General features: G+C 36.8%; 1 protein-coding gene across 1 annotated transcript in view; it reads left to right on the forward strand.

Annotated features, from left to right (window-relative positions):
- FIP1L1 (factor interacting with PAPOLA and CPSF1) overlaps positions 1-18,586 on the forward strand; it is a 45,976-nt gene that overhangs the window by 1,810 nt on the left and 25,580 nt on the right. The window contains exons 3-10 of the mRNA XM_010574567.1: positions 509-548; positions 2,915-2,972; positions 6,484-6,587; positions 8,789-8,850; positions 9,051-9,158; positions 10,315-10,445; positions 10,729-10,797; positions 13,085-13,194. Of these exons, the coding sequence (XP_010572869.1) occupies positions 509-548; positions 2,915-2,972; positions 6,484-6,587; positions 8,789-8,850; positions 9,051-9,158; positions 10,315-10,445; positions 10,729-10,797; positions 13,085-13,194 (682 nt within the window). The remainder of the gene's footprint in view (positions 1-508; positions 549-2,914; positions 2,973-6,483; positions 6,588-8,788; positions 8,851-9,050; positions 9,159-10,314; positions 10,446-10,728; positions 10,798-13,084; positions 13,195-18,586) is intronic.

The raw sequence follows: 18,586 nt of genomic DNA on the forward strand, positions 1-18,586 counted from the left end.
GCTCCCTGCCCCCTCCCCCGCGGGCGCCCGGCGGCCGCTCTCTGAGGCGCCGAAGGTCTCCCGGCCCCCTCTGCCCTGGCCGCGCAGGCCGAGGCGGCGTGCTGGGCCGCCGAGGCGGGAGGCCCGCATGGCGCTCCTGCCCCACACGCACCCCTGGGGCGGCAGAGCCTCGCCCCCGTACCCCCCTGCCCGGGCTCCCAGCGTTGAAGTACTGAAGCAGCCTCAACCTCTTACGCTCGAACTTTCTTTACAACTTTAGGGACTTTCTTTACGTTCAAATCGTAACGAAACCTGTAAACGAAACCCTGCCCCTGTGGTAGACCTGTCAGTACAGAGCACTCCGAGGGCTCGGGGGTCTGCTCGGCTAATTTCGCAATTGAAACGTTATGAAAATGTCTCAGTAGTAACCTGAAGGGTTGCCTAATAATCCGCGTGGCGAGATATCTGTCACGGTTGGTTTTCGGGGGATTTTATTCTTAACCGCTGTGTTTCTTTTCTCTTGTGATAGATGAAAATGAAGCAGAGAGACCAGAGGAAGAAAAAGCTAGGTGAGTATCTTGAGAACTGGCAAGTCCTGCAGTGTGGCCACACAAAAGTTATATTCGTTACGTTCTTCCCAGTTGCTTGAAAGTCCATAGCACCCGAACACACTCGGGTGTCTTTGAAAATCACCTTAAGATAGTATGTTTCACCTGCTCAAATGACTTGTCTTTTCTGTGAAATGGTTTTACCTGTGAAATTGGGACACTTGCGTATGAAAGTTATTTTAAGTTTTAACAGTATGGACAGCAGTAGCCCCTCACAAAATACCAGCAGGTCTTTTATTTCTGTAATTAATGTGCTTTGCAGTCTTAGTAATGGATCAGGACTTCATTTGTTCTGGACAATTTAGAAATTAAAAGACAGTCTTGTCTCCCAAAGAGTTTACAATGTAGTTACAAGAAGAGGAATACAAGGAAGCAGTGGAAGATTACCAGCTAGCTTGATGTGCAGGTTGCATAACACATCTACTTTGGGTTTTGGGGTGGTTGTTTTTATTAGTAAGAGAGTATTTGAAAGAAATTTAGAAAAAGCTTTGGAAGTGTTTGAGGGAGCCAGCTTGATTTAATAAGGGGCCGTATGAGAGAGCACAGAGATGCTCCTTTGAGAAGCTAGCTAAGTTGATGGAGGTTGGTAGCAAGGACTGACTGGAAATGGGAATAAGTCTCTCATACTGAATGAAAGAAGTCTCACAATTGATAAAGTATGGAAAATGTTGATTGTCAAATTAAACAAATAAAGGGGAAGCCAATGCAAGAAAACCTGTGTTTTTACTTTTTATAAATGCTTCCAGTCAACAGAGATTTTTTTCAATGAGAGCTCTTGAATTTAGTTACCCTTGGTGGACTTCTTGTCCGTAAGTTTGCTCAGTTGCTTTTTTGAACTGACATCAACTTTTGACAGGCACAGTGTGATACAGCAGTAATGATCTCTACCACTTGACTATATACAATATCATTTTGAAGCAGCTACTAGATGCAATTATTTGATTCCCATTAGTTCCTGTAGTATAAGAAAGAGTAGTTTCCTGTCACCTTTTCCATGTCACTTAACAGTGTTCTAGACCTCTGTCACATTAGTCTTGAATCATCTCTTTTCCAGAGCAAAGAGTTCTAATTATTTATTTGCTTTTTATTTGGAAGCTATTCCATATCAATTGATTCCTTTTCTTGACCTGGTACCTTTTGTCAGTATTAGAGTTGTTTCAGAAAATTACTTGCATGGCAACTGAAATGATCTTTAGAAACAGGGGTGTTTTACTCCAGTTTCTGGTCAGTAGTGTCTAGCTTGGCATTTGTCTGCCTCAATACATAGTTATGGACTAAAAGGCATAACAAATGGTAGCTTATGCATCTTATGAGTTGTGTTTGGAACTCTGGAAGTGTGGTGACAGTTTACCTGTTAAAAGTTTTGGTCTCTGGCCTCTCAGTTTTGGCATTCTTTGTATATATAAAAATTGTGAGGTTTTATTCAGATTCTGTAGCTAGTCTGTCATTTTCCTGGGTGGTGAAGTGAAATGCTCAAGCTTGAATCCTTGGGGTCGTACTTGGTCTGTGTTGGGTTTTGGTGCAACGCTCGTGAGTGGGTGTTTTGCCCACAGAAGACAGGATCAAAATCATTCTATTCAATAAAAATTGGCAGTTGCTCACTCCATTTCAGAAATATCTTTTCAGTGAAAGAATATTGTTTCTAAATGGCTCCCTGCTTACTCTGCTAATTGTGATGCAATATCCTAACAGTTAATGGAACTGTGGAAATGAAAATATTGCTGCTTAAGAAACAGCAGTAGGTAAGCCCAGTGAGACAGCTCATTTGCATGGATTTGACAGTGCTGGTCATTTTACGTAGACCAGTAGTTTTAAAATTTTTAGTTTTCAGCATACAGTTAAAATATAATTGAATTCATCATTGACTTGTATCTATTCCATATGGTGGAAGAAAATTTCACAATACAGATATGGGAATTTTGATTCAGTGCAACATTACCTATGGGTATTTAAATGCTTTTTCCATTATGTCTTTGAAAAGTGTCAGTCTGCAGGGGCGGGAAGCTGTTATTCTCCCTTCATATATTGTGGAAGATTTCACTTTGATTTCAAGAGTATCCAGGTGTAATGCCTTATTATGTCCAAGTATTCTACAAACATCCAGTTAGTATGATTTATGATAGCTAAATATTATCCTGCTAATAAAAAGTTATATTAATCTAGAAATTTTTTCTGTTGATTTTTTTTTTTAATTAATGCAGAAGATAGCTGGAGCTTTGGCTCTTCTCTGCAGTGATGTAGCAAGGCTTTTTTCATTAGCTGATATGTGTGAAATACTATCCGCATAAATACCTAGTTTCATCTTTTCCTGTTTGTTTTTGTTCAAGTGCTCCGCCCCCACCTGGAAACGAAGAGGACGCGGCAGAAAATGGCGTTGTGAAAACGGTAGTTTTAAATGTTTTTGAAATACTGCTTTAATTTGTTTTGACTTAAGGGGTATTCGTAATTTGGCTAGGACTTATAATTAAATGAATTAATGCGGAAGTGTGTGCCTTTGATTTTTTTTTTTTTTTTTCCTGAAAGGTGTTTGACACTATCTGCAGAAACTTTGTAGAGATTACTAAATTAGGAATTCTGATTTCCAGCTGCAGTCCACCTTTTAAATCTAACTTACAGAAAATAAATGAATAGTACTTCCATTTTTGGGGGGGAAAGACGGTGCGTCAAGACAGCTGTCTGTTCTCAAAGATACCCTTTTCAAAATGATACTCTCTATTTTTCCTCACAGAAAGGAAAGTAAAATCCTCTGATCATTTTTCTTTTTTGAACGTGATAAACAATCAGCATTTGCAGAACTATGGGAAAATGCAGACCAAGAGGTGAATTACATGTGCCTTTCAGAGGCAACAAAACAGACTTGTTTGGTAGTAGTCTTCAATGTTCAGTTTAACTTCAGTGTTAGTATGATGAAGGAAAGGACCAGGAAATGAAATTTGCAGTTGCAATGTTAATAAAAGGCCTCAGTTTACTGTGAATGGGAACAGTTTAAATTTGTTCTATGAAAAAATTGTAATTTTACCTCACTGGGATATTTTAGCTTATATTTTGCAAGAATTCTCTTAAGTGATGGAGAAACCATTATAATGATACTTGTGCAAGTTCTAAGGACTGGCCTCTCTCAAAAGTATATTTTTTTTCAGTAAGTCTGATACCTTAGTTATAAAAGATATTACAACTTACTGAAAGTTGGGGAAAAAATTATAAAAACTTAAACTTACTTCAGTTGTTTAAACTGAAAAGCTCTTTATTTTAAGTGCACCAAAGGCTTTTTGTGCTGATGCTAATACTGTAAGTGGGCAATAGATTTAATATGTTAGGTAAAAGGAGACAATAGTATCCTTTTTTGGACTTGGTGATTTAAAAATATTTCTGAAAATCCTCATTGGTGCAGTTTCCTTGTACTTGCAGATCTTTGTGTTTTTCACCTATATAAAGCCTACCATTGTTAGGATATCATTAGAACATCTCCATAAAACTGAGACTTCATGGTGAAAGGTGCACATGAAGGGTCAGCAGCAACCTAGAAAAATGGATGGTGTTCAAGTTGGTTGAATAAGAAAAGGTGAATATTCCTGTGAGGAGGGAACTAAGAAATCATTGTTTATAAGTGAAATTGGGTTTGCTTGAAAAGGTACATGCTCCAAACAAAATTTTATTTTCTGTTTGATGCATTTGTAGTGGCTCTCTGCTGTGTGGGTTGCCTGGTGTGTGAGAGAGTGGTCAACTTGTACTTTTCAGCAGTGGGGCATTCAAAGACTGTCTTCCATCTTCAGCTGTTATTTACAGAATATCTATGCTGATCTAGAAACCCCCCCCCCCCCCCCCCCCGTTAGACTCTTAAATGTTATGTAAATTATATTAATATTGTATAGCAAGGATGAACTGCACTCCAACATCTTATCTTCTGTGCAGCTGCTTATTTTTGTCTAATTTATGTACCAGGCAAGTTAATAAATGGTATAATAGATAAAGGCTGGAGCTCAGCTGTGCTTGGATAACTAACTGCAGGCTACCTGGGCAGAATCAGCTTTGGTATGTTCAGCCTCTTGCTGAAAGATTCAACAAATATGTGAATAAGGGTGATCTGGTTGATAAAGTTCACTTGGGTTCCACAAAGTTGTTGAAGAGGTTCCTCACCAAAGGATTTCAAGAAAACTAAGCAGCTATAGAATGAGTACCACATGGATAATTGATGTGTAAAAATAGAAAACAGAGGGTAGAAGTAAAGGTTCCGTTTTCACGTTGAAGGAAGTCACCTCCAGTGGGGATTCCCTGGAACGTTGTGCATAACCTGTGGTGTTTAATGTGTTTATAAGTTACTTGAAAAAGGGGTAAGTTGTGGGATCACAAGTTTTCTGATGTTACAAAGTTATTCAAGATAGTAAGAGCAAGGACTATCTGTGAAGAACTGACTGGTTAGTAAATGGTTATTGAAATTCTGTATAGAGAAAGAAGAGTGATGTTCATGGGAGGAAAAACAGGTTTACAAATAAAATGGTGGTCTCTGAGCTGATCACTGCCACTTAGGAGGGATGCACTAAGAAACACAGAAAGATCGTGAAATTAATGGTTAATTGCTTGTCTGGAGTCTAAAAAGCAGTTAAACCTTGGTATCTACAGAAAATGAATAGAGAACAAAATGGAAGATATTGTTATACCATAAATTCATGGTTCAATTGCACCCTGAATTCTATGTGCTGCTCTGTTCTCCTCACACTGTAAAGGCTTTACTTCAACTGAGAAGAGTTGAGAGAACAGCAAGAGTAATCAAGGGAGCTTCCATACAAGGAGTGGCTGAGTAAGCAAGGACTTCTTAGCCTGGAAGACAGGCATACATAGGATATGATGAAGGCTAACAAAATCATGTATGGAGACTATAAGGATTCACTCCTCACAGTCCTTTTCATTTAACAGTCCCAATTCTCATATGAAAATTGTAGGAGCCATGATGAAAACAAATAAAAGAGGTTGGATCTTCATGCAGTAGACAGTGCTATGGAACTCCTTGCCAAAGAGAGTGTCGCTGCTGGGAGTTTATATGAGTCCAAGGGAAGTCTGGGCAAGTACTTGAGAAAAAGATCCATTGGGGGTTACTAAACAGACAAACCATAACTGGCTTAGGAAATACCCTGAGCTGATAATAGTCAGCAGCTGAAAAAAGTGTTAGGGAGGAGCATCATATGTGTTTGCCCTGTTTTTTCTCTCCCCTGTGGTTGCTGGGAGGGGAAAGCCAAAACAAAACACCAAACAAACCCAAAACACTGGACTGAATGAACTCTTGGTGTGAACTGGCATGACTGTTTTACTTACCAGAAAGCTTGAATGCAATGGAACAGGACAGCATGCAGTGCAATCTTGTATCTGTTTTTTTCAGCCTGGTCACTGAAAAATCTCAAGTATTTTATATAGTTTACTGATGTTAGTAACTGATTAGATTTCTCTGAAGCGCAGTGTTCATCTACAATTGGAAAAACTTTTATTTGAGTTACTCTGGATATGTAATGAAGGATGGCAAGAAGCTAGTCTTGCATATCTTTTAAGTTCTTCCCTGAGTGACAAGATAAGAGTAGAACTGGTGTGTATGAGCTAGATAGAGGGGAAAAAGGATATTAGATAGTGGAAACTATTTTGTGTTTATTTAGGTAATACCATGTTTCAGAAACAGAGCTTAGTATTAAAGATACTTCCCTATATTGATCCAGATGTTTTGGATACTTGTAGCATTTCAGCAGATGAGCCTCCTAAGTTTGCTGTTAATGCTACTGGCTTCTGAGTTCTAGGAAAAGGAGAATTTTCTTTCAAAGATTTCTAGAGTGGATAGTTTTGTCTGGATTATTTTTCCACTGTAAAGGTAAGTGACTGCTTTTTGTCTAAGCAATGACTTTTTCTTTCGTAGAAGGTGGCAGAGGCTGAGGATGACAGTGATAGTGATAGTGATGATGATGAAGATGATGTTCAAGTCACCATAGGGGATATTAAAACAGGAGCTCCACAGTATGGGTAAGTTATTTGCAAACATTAACTGGGGGGACTTTGAAGATCACATTTAAGTATTAGTTCAGGCTCTTTAATACTTGTCAGTGTCAAATTATATGCATAATTAGTCTCAATTTAGGTTTTTTTCAGCTTTTCAACAATGTTTTCAATGATGCAATGACTTGAAAACAAAAAAAGTGAAATTAAACCAATGAGATGTCTTAAAGGAAGAGCTGTTGTAGGAGTTAAATTTTGGTTTCAGATTTTGAGAAGTAATTGTATTAAGTTTGTAAAGTCAAGTGTTGAGTTTTATTATGGAATGGCTATGTTACATAGCATTTTTAGGGTCATTATTGTGATGGTGACACTTTTCTGGCAAATAATAGAGAGATAAGCACAGAGAATATTAGAAACATTTGTCCTTGGTTCTGTTTGTAGTGGATACAGTTCTAATTAGACCTCTATACTTTCAATTCCTATTGATGTTCTCAAATAGGATTTTAATGTACTTCAGGATTGAGCTCCCAATCTCTGGACATAATTTCTCAAGATCACGTTTTAGGCATTTGTACCATTCAAGAAATTTTTTGCTGCTGTTATTGTCTCATATTCCTTCTTCTCTTGATAAAGGGCTTGTTTTTCACTGAACACTTTTGAACAGTATTAATTTTACCCCAAATCATGAAATATTATTTTTTATTACATGGAAGTTTTTTGAGGGAAGTGGTCTGCTAGTTTGTCTTGGCAATCCTAATGTTTTTACGCTTATTAAAACCAGAGTTACTAGGGCGTCATTTCTTAATAGAATTATGACAGGTCTGCAGGTAGGTCTGACTCACGTATATTAATTGTGTTCTTAACTTCAGAATGCAGGCAATTTACTCATTTTTGAAACATAATATTTTTAAACTTCCAGTATTTCAAATCCTAAAATAGCTGTGCAAATCAATGTAATATAAAAAATAGCAATTCTTTCAGTTCTTTATTTGTCAGCTTCCAATAACTTGCAGTATGCTTGTGGTGTAGGAAGCGACCTCAAATTTTGTGAGACTAAAGCAAAACTAGATTTATATTCTCAGTGGATTTGCTGGTGCTCTTTCCATGAATACAGAAAACAATAAGCAGATGATCCTAACTCCAATTAGAAAGTTTTATGTAGAAATGGTTGTTTTCTGAAAAACCTTTTTTCTGGGCAAATTGGACAGAAAGTTCATGGAAGGGCAGTAACCTAAACCAAAGTCAGCATTGCTGTTCGTTTTAACTTCAGTATAACAAGTTAATTTTATAGGATTAAATTATTTTTTATACAGTAGTCAACTGCTGTTTAAAAAAAAGTAACATGTGTTTGACGGTCAGGCCCAAACAGAGGATGGCAGATCAGAAGGTTAAATGTTTTGTGTCAGTTTTGTACTGTTGTAGCATTTGAATGAAAACTAATGGAAGTGGTACTGTAAACTATACACTGCCTTCTAATTATATGCTAGTCTCATTATGTTTATGGGTTGATACCACCTGTGAGGGTAAGATACATTGCATGCAAATGGTAGCGAAAGCTACCTCTTAATGTTCCAAATGAACAATCCTGTAATTCCTAAGGTAGTTAAATCAGTTCAGTATCTAGATTTCTGAGAGCATTTTTATGAAGAAAGCTCTCAAGTGTTTTGGAAAGTGAAATGTTACATACTTTTCTGTTGGTCACAAGGATAGGTGATAGCTAGAAGTACATTGAAACAGGCAGCCTTTCAATCATTGTAAAGAAATGCTTGTATTTTCCACTTCTGTACAGATTAAAGGGAATAATTATGAAAAGAGAAAAGCATCTGTCTAAACCCTTTCTTTTTTTTTATTTTGTTTTTACTCTAATCCCAGAGTGTCATCTGTATCCTTAAATGAACTGCATTTTTCCTTTCTCTCTTCTTCTGGTTCTGTCCATTCTTGTTTCTATCAAGGTCTTTATCCTTTCAACTCAGGAAGAGTGACTGGGACTTGCTTCACAACTGTTTATTAGTTGGAGAAGTTGCTACTGAGCATAGAAAGGTACACTCTCTTCCTCCTAGGCTGATCTCTTTACTTTTACAGTGTTACCAACTTGGAAAGCTAGAGATTCAGGATGGCGATTGAGCCTGGGTCCAGTTTGTTTCTGGATCTAGCTAACTCGTGTTTTGTGTTTTCTTCTGTTTTAAGAGTTCTCTCTGTCTAATTAGCTTTTTGTTAATTTCTTTAAGTTATGGAGCAGCACCTGTGAATCTCAATATTAAGACAGGAGGACGAGCTTATGGATCTTCTGGTAAGAAAATTTACATAGTAATATTAGTAAAAATGCAAAAAAACCTGTTGATTGTTTTGGATGAAGGAAATAATTTTCACTTCCAAAACTTCTTGATAAATTTAAATCTGACTTTTTATTTCTATTTTAAGTATGTTACAACTGTTAATACTCTCTTTGGTAGAGACAGAAGGCTCTAACTTTCTAACTTTTCTTCACAGGTGCAAAAGTTAAAGGGGTGGATCTAGATGCACCAGGGAGTATTAATGGTGTGCCACTTCTGGAAGTAGATTTAGATTCTTTTGAAGATAAACCTTGGAGAAAGCCAGGTAATGCACTGGTTTACATTAGCTGATATGTAGGTATTCAGTAGGTTATTTTAATAATAATTCCCATTTACTGCATGTAGATGTTACTTACCCTATAGGTAGAAGATACTGTACAATATAACTTGACAAAAGCAGCTAAGTTACTTGTTGCCTTTGTGGTGTGCCACAGAGTGTGTTGGTGTGCCATGTTTCTTAGTATACATCCTGCACATATGTCGGTAAAAAGAGACTGTAGGACATGCCCTTTATTTTTTTTAATACATGTATATCCTGAACTCTCCTTGGAAAACTGTATTTCTATGGAGATTACTGCCATGGGTGTGTGCCATAGGACAGAAGATAAAGCAGAAAGGAAAATATTTCTAGCAGGTTTGAACATGAAGAAAGGTGTAACGTAACTGCTTGTGCTTGTTTGTGTTCATGCATAGACGTCCATAAGCTTTGAAGAAGAAGCTGGTACTGCATGGGCTTTCCATAAGTCTCCTGTTTGTATTGTCTGATTGGCTCGAGTGATTTGGCCAGACTTGTCTAATACCAGTGTTGGTTGGGTTTTTTAGTGGCAGTACAACTTGCTGCTGTGTATAGTTTTTCCTAGTGTTTGTGTATTGCTTTGGCAATGCAAATAGCGTCTACAAAATGGAAAAAAGCCTTTAATACTATTCTGGTGTTTGAACTGTTAGCTATTTGAAATATATTCTGTGCATATGTGTTATGTCTGGTCTCTCTCTTACAATAAAAATACTTCGTGGCATCAAATGAAACTAGGAGTCAAAACGAAATGAGGAGTCAAAATACAGAACAAGCAAAAGGGAATGGTTCTTCACTGAACATAGAGTAAACCTGTAGATCTTATATTTGTCCTGTTGTAATGATAAGGGGATTATAATATCCTGTGATATTCTGTAAGTACCTGCTCTCGATCCCTGAGACAGGATGCTAGGCAAGATACTCTTTCTGATTAAATTTTTCTGGTTTTATAGTCTTAGCCGTGAATACTCTGTGTTTACTGATGTAAGACTGAATTGTACATTTCAGTAGTATGTTTTTAGATCAATACCTAAGCTGTTTTGATGTTATAAATAGAGTTGTATGTATGTTCAGTGAAGAAAAGAAGAACTTTGTAATATCCTAAAAACCTACGCTTTTCTATTTAAAGGGGCTGATCTCTCTGATTATTTCAACTATGGGTTCAATGAAGATACCTGGAAAGCTTACTGTGAAAAACAAAAGAGAATACGAATGGGTCTTGAAATTTTACCAGTTACCTCAGCCACGAATAAAATTACGGTAATTAGTACAACTTTTGTGGTGTTCTACATGCTTTTTTTCCCTGAAAAGCTGCTTGTGTGTCATAAGCTTGTTCTGCTCAGTTCAGTGCGTTTGTTCAGTGAGTTTGCACCTGACTTCCCACCCCAAGTCTAGAGTGCTCCTGTGTTGCTTCACTGGCAATTTGTGTGGACAGTGTGACAGACTAGCTACAGCTAGATTGCATCTGTACCATTATTCAGATTGTGGCCCATCACTTAAGAGTTGTATGGTGTCTTAATGGGCAATGTGTTATTTAACTTAGGCTGAAGACAATGCTATGGAAGTAAGACCAAGTGCAGAGATTCTCGATGGCAGATACCATCTTTTTAAGGTGAATTTTAGTAAACTTTTGTTGGTTGCTCTCATTTTTGTTGAGTATTGCTTCCCATGCCACCACAGAGTGATAGAACAACAACTGAAACGGATGTAGCCATTATTTCAAACTCTCATCATACATCAGCGACTTTCTGCGTATGTCACCAAATGCTGATTAAAAAGCGTTGCTTTGTTCGTCAACCTTTTGCAAGCACGTGAGTTAGTGGCCTGGTGAACTAAAAAATTTCCCAGTGAAACTAATTTTTCTTTTATGTGACAGTTTATTTTTAGTTGTAGTGCATTTGTTTGTGCAGATTAAAGAATTTGTGCAGATGTGCCGGGGATGCTTTTGTAGATTATGGCATGTTTATTTTTCCTGTGGCCTTGTAGCTCTTACTGTGTTTTGTAACACTTATCCTTGGCAACTCGGATGTGAAAATCAATCTTCCATATTTTTCTGTTCTCTTGGGATTAGATGGCAATAAATCGAGTTATATATAATATTTTTCCCTTCAGAAATGCTGATTTTTAGAGAGCAGAAAAATCTATATGACAAGATTTATCTTAAGGATTGAACATTTTTTTTTTCAACTTCTTGTTTTCTCATTTATCTTTTGTTTGATACTAAAATTGAAATTAAAATAGAAAGGTATTTGTTTTGCTTATTTTCAATATGCAGTCATTTTTGTTCTTGAACTGTCATTAAACTGACTTGGAACTGTTTGTTGCCATCTTCTGTATAGTTGACAGAAGTGTCAATTGCAGACAGGTGTTTTTGTTTCCCCTCATGCTACTTGAGGGTATCCAGTAATTTTGACTTTATCTTAGCAAGAACAGATCAGAAGCTCTTCAGGGCTTTTTACCTTCCTCAGTTATCATTATAATAGTGTTATGGAATGATGGGCAATGGGAGTTACGATTTGCAGCTGATTACACTCTCAAACTTCCCTGAACTGTTGTCCTGAGGGAGGAAGGATAAGTATTCCAAACCAAAGCTTCCCTATTGCTAGCTCAATATTGACTCTCTGGGGGTCCTGTGATCAAACAGTACAGATAATAATTGCATTGTAAGAGTCTGAAGTAAGAGTTTGTTACGTGTTTTACAAGGAGTCCCTATAATTATTAAGTAATTTCATTATCTTTTTCCCCACTCTTCTGAAATACTGAGTCTCATGTAATTTACATGGTATGTTTGGAGTAATCTTCTGTGAATGGCAAGACTTCGTCTCCTACATTTCCCAGTTATTAATTAATAGAAGTTTTACAGATTTTTCAGATAAATACTTAAACCAAACCTAGTCAGTTTTGGGTTTGGTTTGGGATTTTCATATTTCTGGATACTAAAGTTTAATTCAATTTTTAGTGAATCTTAAGTATTTATGTGCATTTTTGTGTGTTTGGGAAAGAGGTGCCTCTGTTTAGAAGTAAGATTCTGCAAAAGCTTAGTAGTTCACTTGCCCACAAGAAACTGTGAGATCACAGCCTATATGATGTTACACCATGAGTGAACTAACTATGTAGAGTGATGTAGCTATGTGGTTGGTACAGTGGCAGCGTCTTTAAAAACTGAATCAGTACAAGTTTATCTTTAATGCTAGTCCATGTAAGTTTTTCTTTCATGTATAATGTGCCACTGAAGTCAAGCAGTACTTGAAGTTCTTGCACCAAAGGTCTTGCATAGCTTTAATAACGTGTCTCTGGAATTTTGCAGTACTTCAGAAACAGCAGTATGTTTTTGAAGTATTCAGTCTGAACTAATGAAAAAATCTTTTAAAATTTGCATAACCCAGAGTATGAGGTGACTTCCTGGTATGACTTGGAAATTAAGTGGTTGCTAGATCTCATGGTCAGTAAAGCAGACAGAAAATCCACTCAGTTTCTTGTCTCATGGTTTGTTGTTGGGTAGCAGACTTGTTAGATAAATCTGTCATTAAGATTATTATGAAGATTATTTTTTTTTTAAGAAGTTTGCTGCTTTTAAAAACTAAGATGTTATTTTGTTCGTACAGGAAATTCTACAAGAAAACCAATTTGGTTTGTTCATGTCCAAATCAAATGCTTGGAAAATAAATATTAAAACTGTCTAATCTTCTGTAATAATTGCTTCTTATATATTAAACACAGTAGTTAAGTAATATATCCTTATAAAATATGGAATTTTACTAGCTGTGCAAAGTTGACGGTTTTTAAAAAATCTGATTAAAGTTGGATTTACTTTCTTTTTGTGTTGGCTGTGTGCTGTGTTGAGTGTTGGGGCTACTACACTTCTCAGGTTAAACTAATAATGAAACGTTATTTTGAAGGTACAGCAGGGCAGAACTGGAAATTTGGAGAAAGAGTTGGCAGTGCAGTCGACCAAAGCTGATTTCACATCTCCTCCTGCCTTATTCAAATCAGGAATTCCAACAAACAGGTCAGTTAGACAGCTGTAACTCCAGACCAAAAAACTTTTTATACTGTTACTTCTATGTATTTGAAGTTCATGAATTTTGTAGGAAAACAGGAAAATACGTTTCTTTAACAGGTAGAAATGAGGGGAAGAGTGATCCTAATCACTTTTAGCCTTCAGTCAGCATTACACATGAATGCTGTTGTGCCTTCATGGCTATTGAGGAAAGAGAAAGTAGAAGGAAAGGGGAGAAAAAACAGAAGGACCAAATAACAAGGCAGCTATAAAAATCTAGGTGTTGATGTATGACACCATGGTTTCTGTGTAGAATTAGATTGGCCAACAAAACGTTTCTAGCTAGTGTCTTTAATGGGTATTAGCTAACACATCTTTTCAGTTAAACAAGACAGAATCAGACAGCTGTGACTTCAACAACAGGAAGGATTCCTGGAACCCAGTATATTTCCTGCAAGGTAGCTTTAGCTTCTCCATATTTAAATATTTTACTATACTTTCTTTGAAATGAGAGAAATTACTTCCTTACTAGGGCTTCTTCCCCTCCTTCTCCCAGTCCCAGGCTTTAATAACTTCTATCCTTTATATCTAAGCTACTGCTGTTTGATACCTGGCACCTGGCTTAGGATGAATCCATGCTCCTGCTTTACTTCAGTTATCAAGTCATCCTGTTTAGAAGTTTTGGTTCTGTGGAAATTAAAAGCTGTTGTATTATAAATGATGATAAGAGAGGCAGAACAAGTTGTACGCTTTTGTTGTCAACAGTTAAAGATTAGCATCTATGACTTGTCTTCAGCGCTGCGTCCAGAAGTACCTTGACTAATTCAGAGGCACTTGTGTTCAGTTCCATCCTTTAAGAGTCATTTCAACACCCAAATATGTTTCTCTTGGGTGGAAAAAAAAAATCTTGCTTGATACTCTTGCTTGCATTTTTCCTCCTGATAGCCTAAATTCTTTTCTGACCTGTCAGGTTATACTGCTCTGGTTTTAGTAGATTTAGTTCTTTTTTTTCCATTTTTCTTTGTCTAAGAAGTAGTAAAAGCCTTTCAAGCTTTGTACCAACCCTGTAACTATTTTTTTCACTTTTGTTTCTGAATTGCTTCTGATGTGTGATGTTCTTGTAACAGAGTTCTCAAAATTGAATGTACCATTCACAGGGTAAGGATTCCAAATCTGTATCTAATACAGGTTTTGTTACAAGATTTCAATTCTTTGTGCATCTCATTGGTGGACAGAGAATCTCTAAAATACTTTAGGAAGTAATTAATGACCAGGTTATTAAAATGCAGTTAAGCTTAAAGTTGTAGAAAAAATGCATTGCATAAATTCTGTGATTCTGTGAAATTTGCATTTGTTGTGAGAAAGCTTAATACAATAAGGTCATACATGTGCATGGTGTAGGCTTCATAAGTAAAATCTTTGTTGTATGCTCTAGCTAGGATAAATCTATCTTACCATAGATGTCTTTATACCATATTTTTTTCTGAAACTTTTTTTCTGCCTGAAGTTAGCAATCTCAAGTTTAAGTGACCATCTTTCTGATTTTTAAAGGTTTAAAGTTAGTATACGGGTTGTTAATCAGAGCTTTCCTGAGAAACCTAAGACATGTCTTTTTTCTTCAGGAACTAAGTTTACCTTAGCAAAGGTTGGGAAACCTGCATATCTTTAAGAATGAGAAGCCAGTGAGTGAAGTTGGTCTGTTGCACAGATAAAGAGGAAACAAAATGGTACATTTCCAGTTGTATCACTTGTGCATTCCAGTGGTTAGAAAAGGTTGTTTTGTATACATTTATTGTGAATACTATGTTTGTAATTTGTTACAATGACAAAACTGACTTCTTTCCATATTTAATATCTGCTCCTTTGGATACATCTGCTTAAAATAAATTCTTGTGTAAAGAAAAAGGTATTTCTACCAATTGGTCAGAAGAGATTTTGAAAGAAAATTGTATGCTCAAAAGCCTGAGAGTAGCTCAGTGAATGACTACATCTTAACTGTATGGGTTATATATACTTCTACTTGAATGACTTCCCCACAATGCAGCTACTATTTTCTGTATATAAAAACCTGTATTACTAATTTCTTTATAGCAAGGCAGTGTTTTATGTGATTGGACTTTTCTTTTTTCTTTAATTAAAGAGTTAATTTTAAGTAGGCAGAAAATTTTTGGCAATCCAGCTCTTTGATAATTTAAAATAATTGCCTTTATGCCATGAGGCATTTGCAATAGCCTTATTGTAAAAATGCTGGAAGCATTTCTCGTGTAGCAGTAAAACTTCTCTCAGCTTCTAACAGTAGTTGATATATTTGGTGAAAGGGAGGGAAAACTGGGTATAGCAGCATTGGTGTGGGGATTGATAAGGAGCTGGGCATGAGGAGAAGAGGAACTCAGAGCAGAAAAGATAGAGACACAAGAAAAGAAAGACCTAGGCAATTTATCTCACCAGAAGCAGCACCTCTTCTCAGTCACACACAAGTACTGCCTCCAGAAAAGCCAGTTCAGGCATCAGAAAGTGGCAGAAACAATATGGGAGCAAAAAATCACCCCAATTAAGGTAAGGCTGGGAAGGGAGGAAGTCAAGTCATGATCCTAATTTAACATTTTAATTCCCCATTTACTAGTCAGGACTGAAACATCAGTTCATGGATGATTTTACACATGATATTGCAGCACATATTTCTCTTTAATGGGAACTCTGAGGACAGATAGTGGGGTTTGCTTTTTTCATTCGTTTTTACACAGACATTCAAATAATTTGTGCCTACTGTTTTTACCTTTTTAAGTTGAGTACAGTAGATGTTTGCATATGATCGCAGTTGAAATTCTCAAAAAAAAAAAAATTGCTGAGGTCTAGCAAGAATATTACTTATTACCAACATGGAAGTTGTAGTTTACAAAATAGAAACAGAATCATTGCTTACCGGCAAATAAAAGTTACTACTTCACTAGAATTGCATCCTAAATGTTTAATTCAAAGAAAAAAATCAGTGCTTGTTCATACAACATGTCTGTGTGAGAAATTTTGCTTGAATTTATAAACAATGACTGTCTTAATCGTAGCTGAGCTATTAGTTGTTTAGAAATGATACCTAAAACTCCTGCTTGATTCTGTGATATTTAGGGCTGTTGAATAGCATAAAGTCTTGGGTAACCCTGAAAGAGCAGTTAGAATGTAATGGGAATGGTTTAGTGAATGCACATCATATGCAAACAATATGGTATAAAATAGAATGTTTGGTAGTTAATTAAAGATTCATTGTGTGCATAGTCACAATTAGATAAAAACTTGAAGGAATCTCTTTTGAGTATAGTGCTTTCTAGAACACGAGGAGGATTTGACGTATTTCAAACCTGTCCTAACCAGACAGGTCATAGAGATATCTTACCGGTTTTTAGACCAATGCTTTTCCTTATGTCATTTCTCAAGGACTGTGCAATAGTATTTCTTTAGTAGGAGAGAAATAAGCAGAAATTTCATTTACAAGCTGGATGCAAACACTGGTATTTTTTCATTCCAGTAATATTTAGACTAGCTGTCCATCACAAAACTTTGTTCTGTCAGAAGCTCTTAGGTTTTTTAACCTCCATTTATGCTTTTTGGGTTATTACTAAAGAGTACATTACATTTAAGTGAGTTTTGCTTTCAGAGAGATTAACCTGTCAGTAACATGGGCTATTGCATCAGCTTTCTCCGTGCTTGGGCCTTTCTATAAACAGAATATTTATAGAAAATGGATTTGTGATATGTCATTACTATGAAAATATACAGGTTTCTCTTGTTTCATGAACTGGCCTTGTGAGGCTAAATGATGAAAACTCAGATACTATTTCAAAAAAATATCTGTTCATATATCAATGATTTCTGTATTGAGCCTGTCCTCAAGAGGAGGAAAGTAAAGCATAAAACACATAAGACTAGAAGGAACACAAGAACATATTAAATACAGCTTTTAAAGTATGCTATAATTATGTAATTCTTAGACTAGACTGTAGGTCTAGTGAATAAATGTGGCATCCAGTAGTTAGACTGTTTCTGAATTCTGACAAGTGGGGTTGGTGGGGGCGAGTGGTCCAAAAAGCAGTTCATTATTTATATTACTTGTGGTGGGGATAAGAGATTTCTGAAGCTATTAATTTGGAAAATAATTGGGTTTGTCTTTTTTTTCTTCTTCTTTTCTCCCTTTCTCTTTGCTCTGTAGAACCTAAATAAACTCAGCTTGCCAAATGAGATTGAGATATTGTTCTGAATTAAATCTCCATGGAGGGTGGTATTCATAGTGCAAATATGTCGTAAATAACCATTCTCTAATTAGAGTGAAATCACTCACTGAGTTGCTGGAATGTTCCTTTCAAGCTACACTTTGTATGAACTCTGCTGTGGGTTCATGTGCATCCCACACGCGTGGATTGCCTTTTTATGTTTGGGTGCATCCACTGGTATTGCATCTGTATCCCAGGTGCCGTGATAGTGTAAGGGACAAACCAAGCCCTTTCTTTTCTTTGCATACAGCACTGAGACAGAAACCTAGTAATGCCTGCTTAACATCTTATCGCTAAGCTAGATAGTGGCTGGGGAGTCTTTGAAATTTCCCCATGTGCCAACTTGCTATGACTTAATCAAGATCCGAGGCTTCAGATTTGCCCCTCTTACAAAACTGTTGAACTGTGAAATTCTGGACACTTCAGATGCCTCTCTTGCCTTTGTGAAGATTACGCTGTTGACAGTGGTGTCATCTGCTGCTCCAATTGCAACTGAACATATGCTTTCTCTTGTTCAATTTCAAGCTCTTTAGTGGAGTACTTAACGAAATCATTATCGCAGTCTTAGAAAAAGAATTTGTCAAGTTCAAGGTATGATGGCAAATTCCTGAACTCTTCCATCATTACAAAAAATTAAATCTCTTGGCAGCTGTTGGGAAGAACAATGGACATATCACTATAAAACATTATTAAAAAATAATTATAAAGCACCAGCTAAGTGAGAATGAGTAAGCATAGATGTACTCTTCAGGCTCTAGAAAAATTAAGTGAAAGCCCTGTTCATTTCGGTAAAGTTTATGTCTAGGAACCAACTGGTAGTCTAGATTTGCTTCCTTTGATAAGGCAGTGTTGTATTTGGGCTGCTTCCCAAGCCAAAATTGGTATTATTGTGGTATGGTTGATGCACATATTACTTAAATGCCCAGTACTCTTGCGTTGGTGTCCATTGCTTCTGTTTTCAATGCTGATTCCAAGAGTTGCTGGCAGTGTGCGAACAGCGCAAGAGAGGAAGAGTCTTAATTTGAAGTACATCACTCCCACGTGGAAGCCCTGTGAAACAGTGGAGCAAGCCAAGCAGGGGGTCACCTGTGGAGGGACTTCCTGCTGTAGAAGAGAGTCATCTATCATACACAAGGACT

This window comes from Haliaeetus leucocephalus, unplaced genomic scaffold (assembly GCF_000737465.1).
Source record: "Haliaeetus leucocephalus isolate CR32 unplaced genomic scaffold, Haliaeetus_leucocephalus-4.0 Scaffold439, whole genome shotgun sequence".
In the NCBI taxonomy this organism is placed as follows: domain Eukaryota; kingdom Metazoa; phylum Chordata; class Aves; order Accipitriformes; family Accipitridae; genus Haliaeetus; species Haliaeetus leucocephalus.